This window comes from Anas acuta, chromosome 2 (genome assembly GCF_963932015.1).
Source record: "Anas acuta chromosome 2, bAnaAcu1.1, whole genome shotgun sequence".
In the NCBI taxonomy this organism is placed as follows: domain Eukaryota; kingdom Metazoa; phylum Chordata; class Aves; order Anseriformes; family Anatidae; genus Anas; species Anas acuta.
In genome coordinates, this window is record NC_088980.1 from 47,990,588 (window position 1) to 48,014,337 (window position 23,750).

At 39.4% G+C, this 23,750-nt stretch overlaps 1 protein-coding gene across 3 annotated transcripts in view; it reads right to left on the reverse strand.

Moving 5' to 3' along the window:
• Positions 1–23,102, reverse strand: part of ATP9B (ATPase phospholipid transporting 9B (putative)) — a 164,326-nt gene extending 141,224 nt beyond the window's left edge. For all 3 annotated transcript variants that reach the window (XM_068674700.1, XM_068674699.1, XM_068674698.1), the window contains exons 1-2: positions 22,955–23,102; positions 6,328–6,501 (exon numbers count right to left, since the gene is read on the reverse strand). In XM_068674700.1, coding sequence (XP_068530801.1) covers positions 6,328–6,501; positions 22,955–23,049 — 269 coding nt within the window. In that variant the 5' untranslated portion in view covers positions 23,050–23,102. The remainder of the gene's footprint in view (positions 1–6,327; positions 6,502–22,954) is intronic.
• Between the last annotated feature and the right edge of the window lie 648 nt (positions 23,103–23,750).

Consider the following 23,750-nt stretch of genomic DNA (forward strand, 5'->3'; position numbering starts at 1 on the left):
TGCAAAAGTAAAATCATTCAAAGCAACCATCACTTGGTTCTTGAAATGCCACTACACAATACTCACAAGCCATCATTTCAAGACTTCAGCTTCAAATGCTGGATTATTTAATTTTCCTCCTTGATGTTTTCACTATGGGACTGACGTCAATTTAGTTTGATTTGATGCATTTTATTTTTGCAATAAATATAAGCCCATTCAGAAACTTTTTTCCATCAATTTTAATTAGTAGCAAGGAATCATGCTACTTTAAAAACTCTAACAGCATTAGTTCAACATTCAAAATGCAATCATTCTGTTTACTAACATATAACAGTTCAGAAAAACCTTACATATGTAATCATGACAAGCATCTTTAAAGCAATACAAACAGCACTGCTTTCTACGTGTCACAGTTCCACAATCAGTTTAATGGCTGTGAACTTATCCTGCTGCTGCTGAAATGGCTAGTACCATCTTTCTCCTATAGTAAAGGTGTGCGTTCTTCCCCTTCCCTCATGCTGACACAAGTATTTGTGCAACTGCATGGGTAAATGTGACCAGCAAATTGATCCAGCTGTAAGCTAACATGGAACATAATGAGGGGTTGATTTCAGACAAATCCATTCCTGATCTTTAAAATCTAAAAAATCATAAAAATAGTTGCAAAAATACAGGTTACATGCTCACAGCATATGATGGAACAATTCAACTTCATGCCAGCTTGGATTTAAACTTGGTAAAACTCTTTGTGGAATTAAAGCTTTAAACACATTAGTTTTCAGGGCACGTGGTGGAGGACAGCACAACCGGAAGATAAAGCTTAGTTGTATAATAGAAAGTGATGATGTAGACCTGCATCAAGAAAGTTCTGAGGAAAATGATTTTTTCTAGGAAAGCAAACAGAAGCATGACAACTCCTGTCTACAAGCCTGTAGAGAGAAATATGCTGATGGCCTTTGAAATCTTGCATTGTTTAGTTTAATTAATTTGAATTTTACTTTTAATTAAAATTTAGTTTAATTAATTTAATTAATCAGTTTGGAATTTGAACTGCAAAAAGAGTGAACATTTGACTAGTCAAATCTCTCTTTTGTAGAATAATTTGCACAAATACTAAGGAGTTTTCTATTGCTAAAATTAAGCATTTAACTATAGCAACTGAAATAGTGCCTTTCTTGCCATGGAGTTTCCTCTTCTTCTACCTTCTGCATTACAGATCGATAGAGAAGCTGAAACAGATGTCATAACAACCATCAGTTTAGCAAATGCCAAAAAGTACAGACACAAGAATGATGTCTGACTAGGCAGTAACTGTGATACCTTTGATAGAAAGGACTGACACAGCTAAAAACACTGAAGTTCTCAGGCACAAGAAAAAGTGAAAATATTACAGGTTGTGCCCAAATCAATACTGTAATGGTTCCAATGAGTTTTACTACCTCAAAAGTCAAAATCAGTATTTTTCATTTACAGTCTTAATGGTAAACATTATTATATCACAGGAAGACTAAGAGAGGGGCACTTGCCTCAAATCCAAACCAATTCACATTTACTCAGATTTTTAAGAACAACAGTCTAGCTGGTATTTTTGAAACTCAGATTATCGAAACTCAACACACACTTATCTGTTCTCAAATTAATGTTCTGTAATATGAAATTTTTTGAAAGACTATTGACCCTTTTGTGGGCTTTTTGCAACCACTAAATATGAGTGAAACAAGCATCAGGAGATAAACTGGAATAGCATTCTCTGAACTTCAAAAATCCCAAAAACAATGATCAACATAAACTTGATCCTTGATTGTCCTGAAGTCTTTAATGGAAACACCTTAGGCTATAAATCCAGTGATTAAAAAAAAAAAATCACGTTTTGTTGATTTAAGCATTTATTTCAAATGTCCTTGCCTAGAAAGTTCAACACATACATAAAAGCTTGCTTTTAAAAAGAAAAAAAAAAAAGATAGCTATAAACTGTGACGCATGTATCAATATAACAGATTGTATATATGAATAAATGAATTAAGAGATAAAAGAACTTTAAGGTATAGGCATAAACAGGGGGGTGGTTTTGTTTTTGTTTTTTTTAAACCAAGCTGCTTCTTACCATTTTTATTTTCCAATTTGAAGGAACTATGGTAGTCTTTAAGTCACTGACGCTATACTCAAAAAATATGCAGCAATTGTTAAATAAGGACCTTTAACTTTTCATAAATACAGTGCATCTTGCCAAGTCAAAAGCTAAAGTGAAAGTCTCAAATGACTCTGCAGCTCTAATAATAAGGACTTTTTTCCCCCTTTTTTTCATTACTTTTATCCTACAAGCTTAACTGCCAGTATCTTTCACAAAACATCATTTTCATCAGAATGGAAAGATAATATAAAAGCTCTATATTGTGTGCAAGGGTCAGCTTTTCCTTATTAGGTTTTAAGTAGCAGAAACTAGTTCTGCAAAGAAAACATACTGTAATTATTGTACTCAACAGGTAGCTTCAGTAATCAGGCCAAAAGCAACACAGTGGTCATGTCATTCTTAAAAGATCAGCATTTTCCCATGCTTCTGCATAACAAATGCATTGCAGATTAATTGGAAGCGTACAGGCCATCTTAGAGCCCAAATTAATCCGAGCATTTGATATCCCCTTCACTTCATATGGAAATGCCATTCAATGGCACCATTTTCATAGGGACAAAGTGTTTTTTGATAACAAGTGGAATGTAAATCTCATGAGAAAGAAATCAATCCAGCCCAAAGAACTCCAGAGTATTGATCTATGTGCATTATAATTTCACAAGCTTGAAGAGAATTTGTAAGTTAAAGGGGAAATGATTACAGCCACAAAACAGCTGCTATACCACAGTTTTCTTTTAACTGTGTTATGAAAGCAAGAAATATGCAGTTTCTGAAGTTAAAAGTTTTATTGTTTGAATTAAGTCTTCAGTTTGTTCAAAATCAAAGACATTTGATTTAATTATGATTTTTTTTTCAAGTGTTAAAAAAGCTGCAGACTTGCAAATAAAGTTCACACCATTCAGTTCTGGTCAACAACAGTCTATTGTATACACAAGTTAAAAGCCGAGTAATGGATTTTACAATATCAATTTTAATGTACACTGAGCTTTGAAAAATATTCCACATTTGCTCCTGCCAAAAGGGTGAAACTTTTCCAATTAAACAACCATCTGATTATTAGTAATAATAAAGTAACAAAATATATAGAATATACAATTGTAAAACTGCAAAGTAAGATGGAAAGTTTCCACTCCCAAAAATGAGTTTAATCCCAACAATGCAAAACAAATAAACTAGTGGGTTTTAGGGTTGGTTTGATTGTAAAAAGTAAAGTGTTTTTGGACTCAAACACAAGATTTTCCCTGAGAATCCGAAAGAAAATGGGCCCCTTGAGCTTTGCTTCAGACAAATGCAGTCTTTTGTTGTGTTCACCTTTCTATGACAGTTTTGAAAACAAACAAAACAAAACAAACTTACAATATAAGTTAAGACATAAAAGGAAGCTCTGGGTGGGGTAGAAATTTAAACGTCACCCAATTTCAGGTAGGAGTTACTAATTTCCAAAGAAACAAGGTTAAATTTTACATTCTGTTGAACTGAACAGGTTTCAGACTGCTATGCTGTCTGATTTAATTTGATATTTAATCAAATATTACACTTACAAAAATGCAGCTTGCCTTCTGGCAGCAAGTAAATTTCAGTTCTTTGCAGAAGTTGTATAATCTACCATCAACACAAATGAAAATAATTTTTCCACAGTCCTTTCCATCCCAATTGTGAAGGCATCAATACCCAATTCTCTACCAAACCAGTATCTTACACCCTGATTCTGCTACACAGTATAAGTAATAATTCCATATATGGCAATACTGCAGCCTCCTCATCTTCCCTATCATCTTCCAAATGTTCCTAGGCAATTTTATGAGCTGCAAGTAGGCAACTCAAAAACTCTAGCATTCAGTGGCTCCCAATAAACATTCACGGAGTTTAATTATAATGAGAAACCACCAAAACCAGTAACTGTTAACACTGAATGCACATCCTTGACTTTTACCAAGGACAAAGCCCCAAGAAGAGTGCTTTCAGCCAAAAAGAAACCTCCCTATTACTACAAGAAGTATTTACATACACAGAACCTCACCCAAAATGAGGTTTTTATCCAGCCTGATTGGACTAGTAGGTAAGATCTCTGCAAGGTACCATGGCAACCATTTTCCAGCTAATTTTCTCCAACTCACCTATACAGATCTCTGCACCTATCCTGTGGGAGTATCCTCTACCTGCTGAAGTCCTACTGAAATTTCAGGCTTCTGCTATGATCTGGTCATTATCTTTTTTTTTTTTTTTTATGAAAAAAATCTGTTATCATGTCCTGTTATAGAACATTCCAATGAGATTAAAATGCCTCTACGTACAAATGTAAGACTGAAAGGACTCCTTAATGTATCAAAATTCAATTGAGCATATCAGCAAAGCTACTTCAGCAAAAAGATATGTACAAAGATGTTGCTACATTTTAATGTAGCAAAATGATTCATCAATTCATCCATAATGCATTTTCTTTCTTCTTTGCATTCTCAAAAATCAAATTTTAAACATTTTTTAACTAGGCTTGTGCTCTACTCAAAGCTCAGATTTAACTATCAGGTTTAAAAAGTAATAAAACTTAAAATTTTGTAGTCCTCAGCATCAATAACCTTTGTGAAATTCTTTCATGATTAGTAATGAGTTCAAACAAACTTGTCTTGCAGTTGCCTGCCCCTCTCCACACACTGGAGATTCTTCAGTGCCTCTGTCAGGGCAACTACAGGGTGTCCTTTTGACTATTCTGCCTATTTTTATGAAACTATTTTCAGGAACACAACTGGTATCTCCATCCTTCAGTCCATTTTTGTTCAAATCACCAGAAAAATAAGTAAGTGCATAAAGACTGAGAATGACCACCACATATGCCTCACTTCCTTAGAAAAACAAAGGCTAAAATGCATGACATTTACAACTGGAATAACTATATTCAGCATGATCCAGGACAGTTAATCTAAAATCAAGGTCTTATAACTGAAGTCCTGTGAAGTGTAAGACACACAAGGACTGCTCATTTAAAAGTAAGAGCTAAACAGAGAAACTGTCTATCACAGTAACTAATACTCAAAGATTTAAACTTACCTTAAGTATGTTTGACAGGTATCTACATTTTAACATATTTCCAGAAAAATTAACAGCCTTTTAAAACACTTTAAAATATATAAAGTATTTCTACAACAAAAACACTACTTCCAAAAATCATCTACATATACAAACTCTTATTCTACTGTTTCCTCATTTCCTTCCTTCTACTTCCCAACAATTTATTTCCATTAATACATGGATTTTTGTTAAGTCATTACAGAGAGAAGAAATCAACACAGATTGTATTTTTCTGTAAACAGTAAAGCTATATAAGAAAATTATTTCAGAACTAAAAGTGCAAAAATAAAGCTTTCAATTGATTAAGTAAAACAAGACTGACAGGCCTTCTGGAATGTATTAAGTATCATGAAAACTACCTGTGAAAATGTCTATCTAAACCAATTCTAAAACTACCTGCTAAAAAGTTTGAGTTCACTGGAAGCAGTCCACTCACTCTGTTTTTCAAATGACTGATTTTCAAATCTAATTTAATTATCATTCAAGATAAAATGTTAGTTTTAAACACCCTGATGGCAAATTCTATAATTAGAAATTTTCTAGCAATTTGTTAGTAAGTTTCTATGCCAAGGCAACTGCATACATCTGAGTCTGGCATGAAGTTTATAAATAAGAACCGAATCACAAGAGCTAATTGCACCCATGATTCACTCTAAGGCCAACAGTTGCAAGTATTTTTTAAACCTTCAAAGCTGAAATTATAACTAATCATTTGTTATTGCTTTTTCATTTTGGCAACAACATCAAATTCATTATAATCTGCATTTTGTCAACTTAACACATTAGCATCCTCAAAAAAATCAAGGAAAGTTTTAATCCATTTCACCTGATGTAGTTTTGAGCAAAAGTGACAACCATGCCTACATGCTGTTATGGACCTGAGACTAGTACGAGTCCAGTATCTGATCTCCCTTAAAATCCTCCTTCATGAAAGTCAGCAAAACACACAGGAGAAATACACAGCAGCTCTTTCAAACATTTTATTAACTGCTAATAATGTTCTAGGAGGGTCAAATGCAAGCAAAGCAATCAAAAGTTACACGACAAGCATACTGTACTCCTGTACTTTGCGCATATCATACAATACACAATTAGTATTTGGGTAATTCACTGAATAGCTTAATAGAAAGTGCTAGTATGCAACAAACCTAGTGCAAAGGAACTTCCAGCCACCACAGATAAACCATTCTAAGCCTCTCTTTCTTTGAGAAATTCTGGCTCTTGGTAGAGTGTGGTAATCACTCTCATCATTTTCAAAGCCTTCTTCTGACATCATTAGCGGCATTTCATCCAAATGAGAGGACTCATCTTCCACTTGGTACCTGGCAAGATGAAATAAAAACAGTACATCAATAGCCAACGTTTTTTATTACCAGGAATCTCATAAAGTAACAAAAGGTAATTTTACTACATGGAATTTTATTAGAGATGATTTCAATCCAAGTATCTTGTGTACTTGTCCTAATGTATCATCAAGAACTTTCGATTTGTTAAAAATGGGTAATACAGCAAAAAGGCTTGCAATCATCCAGCCCTTGACATAAATCATTACAGAGAAATTCCTGTTTGATATAGAATTTGTTCATACAGAGCTGCAACATCATACTTTCAAAGGATTCTTTGCAAGATTTTCTTAGAATTTGTTTTGTGTCATGGTCTAACACAGCAGGCACCTAAGCACCATACAGCTGTTTGTTCAGCTCACCCTCCCTACCCCCATCCCCAGCATGGGGGAGAGAATCAGGGGAAAAAAAAAAAAGACTAAAAGCTCATGGGTTGAGATAAAGAGAGTTTGGTAGGACAGAAAAGGAAGAGAAATAATAATAACGATAACACCAGTAATAATAAGTAATGCTCAACACAAAAAATAATAATAAAAATAAGTAATGCTCAACACAATTACTCACCACCCGCTGACCAATGCCCAGCCCAGCCCCAAGCAACAGTCCCCCACCCCACCCAGCCACCCCATATTAATTGTTCAGCGTGATGCCATATGGTATGGAATATCCCTTTGGCCAGTCTGGGTCGGCTGTCCTGGGTCTGTCCCCTCCCAGCTTCTTGTGCACTCCCAGACTCCTCACTGGCAGCATAGCACAAGAAGCTGAAAAGCTCCTGACTGCATTGCTCCGTAACAACTGAAACATCATCATGTTATTAATGTTATTCTCATCCTAAATCCAAAACACAGCACCATACCAGCTACTAGGAGGAAAATTAACTCTACCCTACTTGAAACCAGGACACCCGGCAAAGTTCGTAGCAGATGCAAATAACATGAGCTTTCACGGAAACAAACTTCATATTTCCACTGAGCTTCAGCCTACTTTCCTGTTATATCTGCGTCTGTTCCTGCCTGTGCAGACCTCTGAGTCACAACTTCTACGCAACTCATCAGTATATTAGTTTTTGTTAATAAAACATTAGTTACTTTTATAATTCTACATAGAAATATTCAGCAGGTTAAAACACTTTCCTATGGGACCTATGAAACACTAGGCTAGCAATGGTCCTTCCCTCTCCAGAATGCATTTACCACTTCAATTTTACACTTGTGGAATGCCTCTTATGGCCAGATAAAACACCTGAATATTTGATAAGAAAACTCCCCCAAGTGCTTGAAAATTGAGTAACTTCTTCACTTTCAGTGGCTTAATGGTACAAATGGTACAAAAATATGAAAGAACTGAACTCAGAAAGAACTAAACTCAGGTTTCTGTCACAGACTATTCAGAGAACAAATAAGGATATCAACTGGAAAAAATTTTTTGAAAAGAATTAGAGTCAAGCAAAGATATCTATTTGTATGCAGTAACAAACACAATAACCCTAATGAATGTTAATACAAATGCATGATACAGAAAATCATCCTAGATCTGACCTAAATAGTTAGAAAAGCTGGCTGCATCAATGCTTAAAAAGATACATAACAAATATCAAACCCAACATATGCAAAAAAATAGAAAAAACTATTACTTGACTATTGATAATTGTAGTTAAGCAGTCTTTAAATAAGACCAGTTGATGAAAAAGTATCTGATTAGAATAAAGAGATTCTGCATGTGTATTTTATTCTTTAATTCTCAAACACTGCAGTTCAGAAGTCTAGAAGACTCTCGTCATTCTATTCTTTGTGTAATCTAAAACTGATCTCTTGAATTTATTCTTGCATTAGGAGTAGCAAATGATGATTTTAAGAGCTCAGAAAAAAACTTTTTTGTTTGAGTCACAAAAGAAGTGTTTGGCAAATGTGAAGCTTCAAAATTACTGATTTTTTGTGTGAAAGCGGTACTTCATCTTTTGGAATATGCATACAAAGACTGTCTCATTTCCCCCCACCCCCCAGCAACCTAAACTCAATCTTTGTATAACAACAGTAATTAACAAAATGAAAATAAACCATTCGTTGATGTATTTGTACACATTAAAAAAAGTAACGTTAGTTCTAAACATCTGAATATACAGTAGGGCTATATCCACATCAATAAACTGAATGAATGTTCCCAAGCATTACGGACACCAAAGCAGCCTGTAGCAGGATGACTCCTTGCTAAAGGAGTTCAAAGGGAATCATCCCTAGACCGCTCCAACTGCCAAGCTGTACCTGGGGACTGTCCAGGAAGAGCAAGTGTTGCAACAGGGGAGTTTTTTGTGCCAGGGGAGTTTTAGGTCAGATGTTAGGAAAAACTTCTTTACTGAAAGGGTTGTTAGGCACTGGAACAGGCTGCCCAGGGAGGTGGTGGAGTCACCATCCCTGGAAGTCTTCAAAAGACGTTTAGATGTAGAGCTTAGGGATATGGTTTAGTGGGGACTGTTAGTGTTAGGTTAGAGGTTGGACTCGATGATCTTGAGGTCTCTTCCAACCTAGAAATTCTGTGATTCTGTGATCAGCCCAAATTCATGCCAGGATACATGCTACCAGTTTAGAAGTAGTGAATTCCAGTACCTGGGAACATCTACAGTGTAACATGAATTTATAGAGCTGTACAGAATAAAAAACACTTCTCACAACTGAGGAATTCAGTCCATTCTCTCACCTGCTGGGTATGCTGGTATGTTCAGTACACATCTTTGACTAAGCAGTAAGATCACAGTTTTACACGAAACAAGCAAGGTCCCAAAAGTAAATTTTTACAACACAGATGGAGAAAACACCTGAACTGAGCAACAGGCAAGCTATAACTTGGTTGCCTTCCCTGAAACAAGGTGGGACCACTCCCACGACTGGAGTGCTGCAATGACTGGCTGTAGGCTCTTCAGAAGGGACAGGCAGCACAGAAGGGGTGGCGGTGTGGCTCTCTATATTAGACAGTTTGGATGTTGTGGAACTCGAGACTGCGAATGACAAGGTTGAGTCCCTATGGGTTAGGATCAGTAGGAAGGTCAACAAGGCAAGCATCCTGGTGGGGGTCTGTTACAGAATGCCAAACCAGGATGAGGAGACTGATGAAGAGTTCTACAGGCAGCTGACAAAAGTTGCAAAATCGTCAGCACTTGTTCTTGTGGGGGACTTCAACTTCCCAGACATAAGCTAGAAATACAATACAGCTCAGAGGAAGAAGTCTATGAGGTTTCTGGAGAGTGTGGAAGATAGCTTCCTGACGCAGCTGGTTAGTGAGCCTAGCAGGGGAGGTGCCCCACTAGACCTTCTCCTCACAAACAGAGAAGGACTGGTGGGAGATGTGGTGGTTGGAAACTGTCTTGGGCAGAGTGACCACAAAATGGCAGAGTTTTCTATTCTTGGCAAAGTCAGGTGGGGGACCAGTAAAACCACTGTTTTGGACTTCTGGAGGGCAGACTTTGAGCTCTTCAGGACACTGGCTGGTAGAGTCCCTTGGGAGGCAGTTCTGAAGGGCAGAGAAGTCCCGGAACCAGAAAGTTGAAATATGCAGTCGAAAATGCTTTCAGAAATGACATCAACACTACCCTCTTCAAAAATATTAAAATACAGTTTAAAACAAACATGACAAAACAGAACTGACCACGTTATTTGCAAAAAGGTGCATATGATGTCTAGTTTGATATGGCAATCTGACAATACTTCTTCCCTTCTCATTACTCTAAATGGTCATCAAGAAAATGAGAACACTACACAAATTACCTTCTTAAAACAAGGCAGTTATTACAGGTTACAATGTATATTACACAAAATTGTATGGATTACTCTCAGACTAAGCTAATTTTAACACTCAAACCTTACACACTTGACAATAAAATATCTGCTTTAAAAAAGACATTACGCTGAGTTTCAGTAAAAGACAAGCCTGTGTTTAAACAGATTCACATTCAATGCTTTTATAATCTCTCCTGGTTGAATTTGCAAATTACATTATCACAGTTACGTGCTTTAATACAGAGCTTTCTTTTTCATTGTATTTTGCTTTTAGACATCTGAACAATTAATAGTGTATTTGTAACACCATCCAGTGAAATCACAATCTGCCAGCCACATTGGAGTATGCAGCAACATTCTGGAGCATTAGAGAGACCCTTTTTACTTCTATATAAAGTTGAACAAGTGTCTGACTTGGAAAATAATTTACTTTACACACAAAGGTAACAAAGCAAACATGGTTAAAAGTTATCTCTTGACAGAACACATTAATGCAAGAGAATTAAGGGAAACAGACTTGGCTGAGAAATAAATTCACAGATCTATTTAATATTTAATACTACTCTAAATGTGGTAATATTTGTGGAGTACATCAATGTCCTAATCATAAAGTCATTTTTGCCATTATAAACACTTTTTCACAATTATCTCGTTTTGCACTTTTAAATATGGAGCTTCACCAAGTAGGGAATGTAATGAGCATAAGCACCATCATGTTTAGTAATCCTGACTTCAAAATACAGCCTCTGAACTGGCAAGCAATTTATTCTGTTTCAAAAGCAATTTTGCTATTGTGTTAGAAAATTGTGCTTCAGTATTTAAAAACAATAGTATAATGAATAATGTATTTTTCATAACTAGGATGAGGACAAAAATCGTTATGTCTTTGTTATCTAGTATTTTTCCACACTTAATTGCTTGAAGTGCTGATTTGCTTTGAGTGACAAATCAATTGAGTATAATCCTAGAAACTTTTATTAAAATAGAGGAGCACTGAAAGCAACATGAATAAAGAAGCCAGAGAAAAGACATCAAAACTCTCAGCATGGATGCTACTAAATCAGGTATGAAGACAGCCATCTTGACAGAAATATGGTTTCCTAAGAAAAAAAGGAACGTTAATATTAAACAATCACAGAATAGGTTGAGTTAGAAGAGACCTTAAAGGTCATCTAATTCCAAATCCCCCACCATAGTCAGGGACACCTTACATTAGACCAGGTTGCTCAAAGCCCGATCCAACCCAGCCTTAAACACTTCAAAGGATGGGGCATCCACAAGTTCTGTGGGCAACCTGTTCCAGTGCCTCACCATTCTCTGAGTGAAGAATTCCTTCCTTATATCTAATATAAGTCTACCCTCCTTTAGCTTAAAGCCATTACTCCTTGTCCTATCCCTGACAAAGCAGGAGCTCTTCAGCTTTCTTGTAGGCCCCCTTTAGGTACTGAAAGGCTGCTATAAGGTCTCCCTGCAACCTTCTCTTTTCCAGGCTGAACAACCTCAACTCCCTCAGGCTGTCTTTATAGGAAAGGTGCTCCAGCCCCTTGATCATCTTGGTGGCCCTCCTCTGGACTTGTTCTAATAGGTCCATGTCCTTCTTGTCCTGGGGGCCCCAGAGATGAATGCAGGACTCCAGGTAGGATCTCATGAGAGCAGAGTAGAGGGGGAGAATCACCTCCCCTGACCTGCTGGCCAAGTTTCTTAAGATGCAACCCAGGACACGGTTGGCTTTCTGGGCTGCAAGCACAAATTGCTGGATCATGTCAAGCTGCTCATAGCGCAACACCTCCCAGGTCCTTTTCCTAAGAGCTGTTCTCAATCCATTCTCCACCCAGCCTCTATTCGTGCTTGGGATTGCCCTGAACAGGATGCAGGTACCTTGCGCTTGGTTTTGTCTAGCTTCATGAAGTTTGCACAGGCCCACCTCTCAAGCCTGTCCAGGTCCCTCTGAATGGCATCCCTTCCCTCTAGCATGTCAGCTGCACACAGCTTGGTGTCATTGGCAAACATGCTGAGAGTGCACTCAATCTCACTGTCCATATTAACAACAAAGATGTTAGACAATACCAGTCACAATATCAATCCCCAGGGAACACCACTCATCACTGATCTCCACCTGGACATTGAGCCTTTAACCACAACTCTTTGAGTGTGACCATGCAGCCAATTCTTTACCCACCAGCTCGTCCATCCATCAAACTCACTTCTCTCCAATTTAGAAACAATGCAGGATATGCTTGTGCACAAATGCTTTGCATAACCAGGTAGATGACCTCAGTTGTTTATCCTCTATCTACCAATGCTGTAACCCCATCTTAGAAATCCACCACCAGATTGTCAAGCACAATCTGCCCTTAGTGAAGCTGTGCTGGCTGTCACCAATCACCTCCTTATTTTCCACGTGCCTTAGCAGAGTTTCCAGGAGGATCTGCTCCAGGGTCTTGCTAGGCACAGAGGTGAGACTGACTGCCCTGTAGTTCCCCAGGTCTTACTTTTTCCATTCTTAGAAATGTGTTTTTTCTTCCCTTCTTCCAGTCACTGGGAACTTCAGACTGCCACAACTTATCAAATATGATAAACAGTGGCTCAGAAACCTCATCTGCCAGATCCCTCAGGACCTGCGGATACATCTTATCTAGTCCCATGGACTTGTGCACCTTCAGGTTCCTTAGATGATCTCAGACCTCATCTTCTCCTACAGTGGGCAGTTCTTCAGTCCCCCAGTCCCTGCCTTTGCCTTCTGGGACTTGGGCTATGTGGCTAGAGCTCTTGCTGGTGAAGGCTGAGGCAAAAAAAGTCACTGAGAACCTCAGCCTTCTCTGTATCCCAGGTAACGAGGTCTCCCATTTTCTTACAGAGAAGGCCCACGATTTCCCTAGTCTTCCTTTTATCACTGACATACCTATAGAAGCCTTTCTTGTTGCCCCTGGTGTCCTTGACAAAATTTAACTCTAATAGGGCTTTAAGCTTCCCTGACTGCTCAATGTCTCTGAATCCCTCCTAGGCTGTTTCTGCTTTCACCCTCTGTAGGCCTCCTTTTTCTGTCTGATTTTGGCCAGGAACTCCTTGTTCATGCTGACCTCCTGGTATTGTTGCCTGACTTCCTCTTTGTCGGGATGCATCGCTCCGGAGGTTGGCGGAGGTGATCCTTGAGTATTAACCAGCCTTCTTGGGCCTCTCTTCCCTCCAGGGTTTTGTCCCTTGGTACTCTACCAAGCAGATCCCTGAAGAGGGCAGAGTCTGCTCTCCTGAAGCAGAATCCAGGTAGTAAGCATGCTGTTCTCCCTCCTCACTGCCTTCTGGATCCCAAACTGCACCGTTTCATGGTCACTGCCACCAAGGCTGCCCTTGAGTTTGATACTCTCCAACAGCCCCTCTCTATTGGTGAGAACGAGGTCCAGCATAGCTCATTGGGAGCTGCTTGCCAGAGCAGATGTGGATGCAGAGTTGTATGTATCACATAACTGTTAATGGAAACCATTTTAATTCATTTAATTCATTAAATCTAGTCTGGCAAGCTATTTAGATGCCTAGTTAATTTGCATTTTCTACAAGCTTACTGTTAGTCTAAAAGAGCAACATTCCTCTGATTCAAACATCCAAAAAAGTAGGAAAGTGCAAGGCAATCATTGATGTCCATATATCTGGTTTAACTCACCTGACAATGAAGCACTGGACATTTGGCTCAATCCCTGCTGCTGCCAGGCACAGGACTCCCTCTGCTTCTGGACACTGGAAGGGGTAGGCAGCACGATCTGTCTCAGCCCTATCCTGCTCTACTTCTAGTAATTCCTCCAAGGTTTAACCTACATGAACACCTCCTCAGTCCAAAAATAAAGCACGAATTTTCAAACTGAGGCAGTGCAGTAAGAGAAATAATGAAGAAAGGGGCAGACCCATTTATATTAAGAGCAGGAATTATTTCTTAGGGGAGAAACCAAAAAAGCTACAGCTCTTGTAGGCTGCATTTTTTTACTGACCACCCCACAACAAAGAAAAAAACATGAAATGTTCCACAGCAGCAAGAAAAGTTGTATTAGATCTACATTCATATGAAAATAAGTTGCATGCTTATGGATAACTGTTCCTTTCATTCAAACTCCTAACGTAGCAAATAAATTATTTTATGGAGACAAGTCACATGAGAACAATCAAATTATAAATACCTTTTTTCCCCGAATATTATTCTGCCCTTCTAAAGACTGGAAATTACTTTTTTCCCTGTAATTTCAAACGTCTCTATGACTTACAAAGCAGGAAGTTTGGTTGAATTACAGAGCAATCACCTTGTTCCTAGATTATAAAAGAAGTGGACAACAGAAACGCCTTCTACAGGTAAACGCATAGAATTTGAAGAATTTCCTTTAACCTTTTCCTCCAAAAACACAGAAAAAACAGCTTGTTGCTTTGCTTTTATTTAGCTGTAGTTGTGCCTGCAATGCAAATGCACACCTAATCAGTATCAATTCCGAAGTCTCTGAACTCTCGAAGTCCTGGCCCAACTATACACACACACACAGAGAAAACAATTCTGCTATGAATTCATATACACCATCAGGGACAGGCCTGTTAGAGGCCTCCATATGGAAGACAACAATAACTGAAGTAGTTTGATTATAAATCAGATTACACTTTTGGACAGCTAAAGATTTGTAGAACTAAGTCTCTGTGCTGAGTTTCAACTGGTAACTTTGCTTTTATGTCCTTGCATCACCAAATCTTTAAAAAACCTATTACAACACTCCTATCATAGTGCACATTTGTCAACAGAATAACAAAATAGAAATAAAAAGTACTTTTACTGTATGTAAGTTTACAACTGAGTTTGTCACTGAAACAAACAATGTTTACTGCAATAGACAAACTATATCAAGGTACCCTCAGCCTTTCACAAGCAATGCAGAGGGAGATTCTGGAAAAATGTAAAGCACCATTTTTGATCAACCCTATAATAATTTTCTCTTCCCCAGCACTCACCTCTTTGCCAGAGCTATATATGGAAGAAAAATTTCAGAAGATCTGCATAAGAAAGCTGTCATGAAAAACGCCACCATTCCTTACTCCCCTTTCCTCACCTTACAAAGCACAACACACCTTAATGGAACATCTTTTTCAGTCCGTGACAGGATGAGCGAATCTCTATTTATACACAGCAGACCTGAGGAAACATCTGCATTCACTAGAACCCTATTTTTAATTAGCAGGGAACATCACTGGTCACAACAACAGGGCCATTTTATCACTGTTACTGGGTATTGTTATTGATACTGCAGCTCAATCAATTGCTTTTTCTCCCCTTTCTAAGAGATCCAAATGCCTGCCCAAAGAACACAAATGTCTGTATTTGACATAATAAAAAAACAGGAAAGCATGCAAATATAGGGTAAAAATACACAATCAACCTGAAAATACATTTAAAGTTCACTACGCACTGATATACGCGTTCATTGAAAAAACTAGCATCACCTGCAATAGCAATCTGAACTTCAGTGGTGCAAGTTCTCAAACATTTTCATACCTAAAAATAAGTGTTTCAGATCAGGATTTAAATTATTCTAATAATCATGCTCAAGATTACAACTGCTTGTCTATAAAGAATATATTTGTGTGTAAAGAGTAACTAGAATAAACTTAAAAGGCCGATCTTTTCCAAATACATAATTGTAAGTAATATCAAGTCAAAGAACTACAACTTTCTATGAAAATCACTTAGAGTTACTATGCTGTCAAAATGTACTTTTGCAGGCAAAGTAAAGCAAACCAATTCTGGAGTATGACACAAATACAAGTGTCTTTCTATGTAAAAATACTTTACAGTTGATATCATGAGCAGCTCTGCATGTATGTAATTTGGTTACCCGCATGATTAAAATCAAAGACTGCTCTGAAAAGTAAAAGGCACAGAGACTAAGATAGCATATGACAAAATACACCATGTAAAAGCTCTGAAAGCAATAACATATGGCAAGGCCATTCTTTAGGAGTTATACATCACACTACTTTGACCTTTTTCCCAGACAAAAATATCAGAATTTAAACCTATACTAAATCTTACAGGTACCAGCCCCAAAAGGTAATGTTAGCCTAAGTCTCAAGTCTTCAGAAAGCAGAGTAACACTCAATCCTGGAATGTACATATGTGAGCAATGAACATAGGACAAATCAAGAAGAAAGTTTTACAAAATTCACTGCTAAAAACTGTTTGACATAAATTGAGAGAGCCTTGAAAATGCAGACCTAACAAGTATGGTAAAAATATAACATCCCAAATGTGAAGGTGCCAACCAGACAGCCCTGTTGAAAGATCCAGAATTAAGAGAGAGCATCTAAGGGATGCAGACTAAAAATGACTCAGTGACACCATTCCTAACAACAACAGTAAATCTCTGACCAAAAACATAACTAAAGGAAGGCTAATGACAAAGGACAGCACGCCCTGCAAAAGAACTGCTGATTTTTCTTTTATATGAAATTTTGCTTTGCAAAACAGGCAAACGCTTTGAATTTCAGGTGAAATCAGTAAAAATCACTGGGACAATAGTTTTCCTGTAGAACGAACGTACAGGACAGATCTATTTTATAAGAATGTATAACAGTATTAGATGATCTTTAAGGGTCCTTTCCAAACCGTTCAGTGATTCTCCTAACTACAACCCTGCAGAGATTTCTTTGCACTATTTTTAATCTTTTCTCCCTTATGTTTAAAAAAGTGTATTTGATGTAAATGTGCATTGCATTCAATGTATCAGCATAACATACAGCTTTATGTTATATTCCTTGTATGTTGAGGAATAAAAGTTTTGTCTTTTCACACAGTTTATGATACTTTTAGTATTTATCAGGTGAATCTACATTTGTAATTTGTGGTATCACAGAAAATACCAATACACCTTGCTTTGAGTTGCTATCTCAAGCAAAAATACTGACCTACAGAAAATCTGGTTAGACTAATCTGAAATTTACTTAGTCACCAGTTCCATCTGCCTGTCACTGAGGGGAAAAAAAAGAAAAAAACAACAAAAAACACACAAGACAGTGGCTCCCATTTAAACAAAGTGCCCTAAGATGATGATAGGAGCTTTCTCCATGAGTAAGCTCAAGTATGTCAGCGCACATGCAGACAACTAACAACCAGTACCTTACTCCACCACATTCCCACAGTTGTTCAACTTTAAGGAGCTTCTGTGACCATATCTTGAGTAAATGGTTAACAACGCTATTTCGACATGAAAAAAGTAGTAAAACAGCGTTTATGTTCCCCAACTAAACTATTATTGCTTTTGGCAAAGCAACAGATGCTTAAAGAAGTTACTGTTACTTTGTAACAGTAGTTTCAACACAAATACTAAGAAGTAAATTTACTTTGGTCTTGGAACTGCTTTTTCACAGTAGCTATGCTAATTTGAATTTTAATGTAAAGATTATAAAGTAAACTTTTAGTTTCAGTCATTTTCAAAATCAGGATGAAATAAGTAGACACGTTCAACTAATACATGAGGTAGAAGAGCATATTGAAATGCAACCTCTGAAAAATCTGCATACGTCCAAAGACTCTATGAACTTTTATTCCAAACATTCACAAGTATTCAGAAAAAGAGTATCATAACAACTAACAAAATAAAAAAAAAATTGGAAGTACCACCAAGTATCACTTGTATACACTCATTCAACAGATGAACTCAGATATACATCAATGTTTGGTGTTTTTAATGATCATGGATGTTTTGCAAGGCTTTCCAGACCCAGTTACAGCCAAATAAGTCACGAGCTCTCTGTGAACACCATTCTACAAGAGAACCTACATCTTATTACCTTTGGTCTATATATGGCATCAACAAATAACATTTTGGGTTGTTTGTGCAAGTTTTTAATCTTAATAATTACACCTGAAATAAAGAGACCAGCAAATATTTTGTCACTGCAATACAAAATAATACCTGAACTACAAAAACCGCATTGGAGTTCAGAACTAGAGCATGTCATTCTAATGAAGAGAGACAACTGGGAGGAGACAGCAACTACCCGAGTAGTTCAACAAAGCTCACTTCAGACAGCAGCAAAAATTAAATAAGTCCCAGAATCACTGTACATGCATCAAGTATTATCTGTTGGCATTTGCTTGTCTCTATCTTTAGTTAATTCCCTGTGAAACCTAGCCAAACACCTTAGGAAATCTTAAACAGAAGGACTGCAAGATCACTGGGAGCGACTTCCACTTAATTAAAAAAAAATAATAACAGCAATCCTGTAATATATCATCTTTGTTTCTATGTACTATTAGAATTTGACATTTGTATGTATCAGGGAAGTATGTGGACTCAGTGAACTCAACATGAAATAAGCTACAAACCACCAGTCATTAAGCACCAAGTATCCCACATTTACCTGTGCAAAGGAAACTTCAGCCTATTATTTTATTCTATTTTAATTCTCACACGATTGTTTTATATGCTAATGGCATACAAGACTGACAATTAAACATAGAGCAACTCAGTTTTTAAGAAACTGCTATCAGCGAGGAAACTGACAAGCCAACAGCAGAGGTGTTCCACAGCTTGCTTTACCACAGCCACCTGATACACCTCCATTCATAAGCATGAAGTCATTCGTAAGTACACTGCCATGACCCTTGCTACACTTAATCGTGTGAGAAGATTCCTTCCAGTGAATGAATATTATTCATGACACAAGCATACCTCTGTGAATACCCAGAGCACAAATGAATTTACGTAATATTGGACACAGCTGGTAAGACCTGATTTTCTGGTATCAGCTCAGGTGTCCCAACACCTTAACACCATTAGTAGACCAAATAGAGGTATTCGCTGACAGTAACAAGTGCAGGACACCTGAACAAACTCAGTAACTTGCTTACAGATAAATGAGGGTTGACCACTGCTGAACTCAGTCCCTTATCTGCTTCAGAATTCTACCAAGCTTCTTGGTTTGCTTACATTTACCTCACACACGAGCAACAGCCATTACACGTTTACATTTCTGTCTCTGTTTGGCCAATAATTACTCTGGGTCTGCTGATGATACTAAACTAACATATGAGAACAAGTGTGTCAGTCTCACTGCACATTTACAGTGATCATGGAAATTCTCTAGTCCTCTTTTCCCTTTGTGGCATAAACATAAGCAGCAACTATTTTTCCAGTAAATAATAGATACTTTCTGCTGAAGAACAAAGTGTTGAAACAAGTGTGCAGAGAGTTTACTCAGCTGGGCATCCGAGCTCCACCACAGCTGCTCTCTCATTCCCCCTCATCAAAGAAAATGGGGAGAAAATATGATGAAAAGGGCACAAGGGTTGCTCAATGGAGGCTGCAGTCAGTCCCTAACACTTCATCTCCACCGCTTCTTCATGGTCCCTCTGCCCCTGCTCCACATGAGGTCCCTCCCACGGGATGCCGTCCTTCCCAAACTGAACTGAGCCTGCGGGGGCTGCACACAGGCAGCAGCTCTTCAAGCACTGCTCCCACATGGCTCCATACCATGGGGTCCATCCATCCCCCAGGAGCAAACTGCTCCAGCACAGATCCCCCATGGGTGGGCAGCAGCTCCCCCCAGACCCCTGCTCCTGCGTGGGCTCCTCTCCACGGGCCGCAGCTCTGGCCCAGGGCCTGCTCCTGTGGGGGCTCTCCATGGGCCGCAGCCTCCTCCAGGCCACATCCACCTGCTCCACCGGGGGCTCCTCCACCCATGGGGGGGCTGCAGCGTGGAGATCTGCTCCATGGGGGACCCATGGGCTGCAGGGGGACAGCCTGCTCCACCAGGGGCCTCTCCACAGGCCGCAGGGGAACTGCTGCTGCCTGCCTGGAGCACCTTCTGCTGCACTGACCTTGTCTGCAGGGTTGTTTCACACTCCTCTCTCTCCCAGCTGCTGTTGTGTAGCAGTTGTTTTCTTTTCTTAAATCTGCTCTCACAGAGGCACAAACAACATAGCTTATTGGCTCAGCTCTGGCCAGCAGTACATCCCTTTGGAGCTGCCTAGAACTGGCCCTTATCTGACACGGGGCAGCTCCTGGATTCTTCGCAGAGGTCACCCTGCAGGCCCCCGCTACCAAAACCTTGCCACATAAACCCACTACAAAGTGGCACACCAATCACTTTCTCCAAGCTTTCTCTAACTATTAAATTTGAATATATTGCATAATAGTGTGATTGTTAGTAACTGGAATACAAACTTTTGCTTCAAAATGGATTTCCCTGGTTTCTAACAGCGGAACATAATCAGTTCTCTGTCCAATCTTACACAGCATCATACAGTCTCACATGTATAGCATCACAAAGTTTATTTAGGTGTCTGGGGAAAACACGTTCCAGCTTTATAGTATGTGATAATGGTCAGTCAAAGTAAGTCCAAACACAATGAGAAAACCTTTGTCCTTACAGCAGGACTACCTACAGCGACAGAGGCAGACTTCCACAGACTGGTTAGCTCAAGCAAAAGAAATTGTCCTACGAAGTAGCTTTGAGGCTGTGAAAGGTTATCAACTGTTATGTTGCATTATCTGAAGTTGCCAGTAGCAGGGCAACAAATTCAAGTTAAAAACCACTACCGTGCTGCAGTTCAGAATCTGTGTATAAGCTTTCAAAAGAGGCGATTTTCAAAATGTGAATTCTTTGTTGAAGAAACAAACAAATCATGGAAAATCAAAGATTCCTGAGATCCCAGAAAGCAAGGCTTCTTAAAAGTGTATGGTAAAGATACAAGTTAGAAAAGCAGGATGAACATACATGCATAAAGGCTTAGGATATGTAGTCCAACTATAATTTTAAGTCATGATTTACGAGTTGTACCTGAACTAACGTGCCTTGCTCTATATCCTCTTTGTCTTTAACAAGTCACCTGCAGTAGAATCTAGATAAGCATTTTTTTATTAATATTTTTTAAAAAACAGGTCCATGACAACACCTTCCGAAGCACACAGCAGGTGCTCTAAAATCCGGGGCATGGTATTATTGAAGGATAATGATCAACCTAACCAACTCACCTTAAAACATATACAAAATTAATTAACTAAAATGAGTAAGAGTACATGGTCTTTCTCCCTCTGGGCACAAATTTTAACCAAGTGATCAAAATAATCAGAAGTAATAAATGTACCTGATAGCTTTTAAATGTTTTATGAGCCTACAAGTAGTTGAACAGAACTAATTAAAACCATAAAAAAAAAAAAACATTTGTGTGGAGGACTGGTAAAATAAATACATGTTACCTGTACTTAAAAAGCATACAGATTATAAGAGACCGTAACTCTGAAAGACGTAACAAACTACAAGGAATTCAATCCATAAACTTTGAAGGGAAGTGTTGTTGTAATAAGACAGAAGGTTAGAAGCAGATCTATAATGAATCAGTAGTTCTTGCTGGATCTTACAGCTTCCCAAATCTGTTCATACATCCAGGTTTAAACAGTTTGTATAAATAACTGCAATTATTGCCTGAAAACATACCTTGCACAAACCTATGTACTCACTTGACTTACAAGATTGGCCCATATCTATATACGTATATCTATATAGCACTTTTCAAGTTACCAAAACTGGCTCCTGGATAACCTACAACAGAATCACCTGATACCTTTGACAGACTAAGGGTTTGTCTATATAACCCTTCCCTTCCTCTTCCAAAGGTGAACACCTACTGAAAGGCTTACAGATTGCACGAAGAGCTTCCCTGCTTCAGTTCTCTGAGAAATATGTATGATAATGATAACGTTACCCTACCTTAAAACAGAGGATAAGCCCATTACATATTGTGAGACGTTCAAACACTAGTGAAATGGGGAACACTACTACTGTAGACTATCCTATAAGTTATTTTCTATGAACATTTGCAAGCTTCTCTATTAACTTATGCTCTGCGTAGTCTTACACTACATTTTCTGCTAGGCACTCCATTTGGACACAGAAATGCTTTTTTAATTCACCATGGACTATTTGAATTAAAACAGTATCATCAACTATTCTGTGCTTAGGAAGACTGTTTACTTTCGTACATTACAGCTGCTCCCTCCAGTTCTTGTGCCCACGATTAGGGTCTTAAAGCGAAAAATAAAAAACATTAAAAAAAGGGAAGGGAAAAAGCAACTCAAACAGCTATAACCATAACTGACATTGCAGGAGTGCTGCCAAAGGGACATATGAAGAAGTATGGGGGTAAAGTGTTTCCTTCCAGACAATGACGGCATTCCTTGAAGTCATGCAGAACAGCAAAGCAAAAAAAAACAAAAACAACAAACAAGAAAACCCCACTGACCCCTTGGCTGAAGACTTTGTTAGTAAAGCTTTGAACTGCCTTGCCCAAATTGCTTGACCCCTCTCCCCCCAAAAAAAACAGGGGGCATTTTAAGCACCCCGGGGTCAGTCCTGACACTCGGGCAATCCCTAGCTCCGCGCTGGGAGCGGCGGCTGCCCGGGCACCGGGGGCCGCGGAGCCCCCCGGGGCCGGGCAGGCGGAGGCCGCAGCCGCCCGGCCGGGAGCAGCGCCCGCCGCTCCGCTCCGCTCCGCACCGCACGGCTCAGCCCAGCCCCGCTCCCCACCGCCGGGACGCCACCACCACCACCCCTCCGGGGCCGCCACTTAGCGCCCCGGGGCCGCCGCCGCCGTGCCGTGCCCTGCCCGTCCCGTGCCGGCCGCGCCGTGCCCGTACCTGCTGTGCCTCCGCGCGGCCGAGGCGCTGCTGTAATAGGCCGGCCGGCGCGGGGCGCGGCGCGGCACCGCCTGCAGCGGGATCTGGTCCGCCATCTTGGGGCGCCCCCCCGCCGCCGCCACCGCCGCGCCGGGTGCGGCCCGGCCCTGACGTCACGGCGGCAGGAAGGCAGCGGCGGGGAGGGGCCCGCGGCATAAACAAGGGGGCGGGGGACGGGGACGGGGACGGGAACGGGGGAACGGCCCCTCAAGGAAATAAAAGCATCTGGGGATGGGCAGCGGTGGTTTTCTGTCGCCGAATAGGGACGGGTGTTGTGAGGTGGAAGCGGGAGTTGTGTAAAGTCAGGGGGTAACGAACCAGCCTGTGGGGTCTCGTAAGGGAAAGGTCGGTGCACAAGCCACCGGAGGAAAATAAATAAATAAATAAATAAATATTTGGCAGATTGTGAGTTCACAGACCTAGTGTGAGGTGTCGTCGTTTGATACGAGATCGGATGCCAGAGGAGCAAAAGGCCTAACGGCATCACAAGTGCAGGCTTCCTGCAAAAGTATAAAGAAAGGGGATAAATCCCTTTCTTAGCGTAAATTCAATATTAACAAATAAATAAATAAATAAGGGAAGGGAAAGGAAAATACATCTCTCCAATGACAAAAGTCTTCAGCTATTTTGCAGAATGCCGTGGCCTATAGGCATTATGCACTAGACCAAGATCTTTGACAACGAATCTCTTGATCATGCAAATTACTTAAAGGTGGCAGTAAGTTTTCCAGGGTGCAGGGTTTTTTTCCTTTTATCG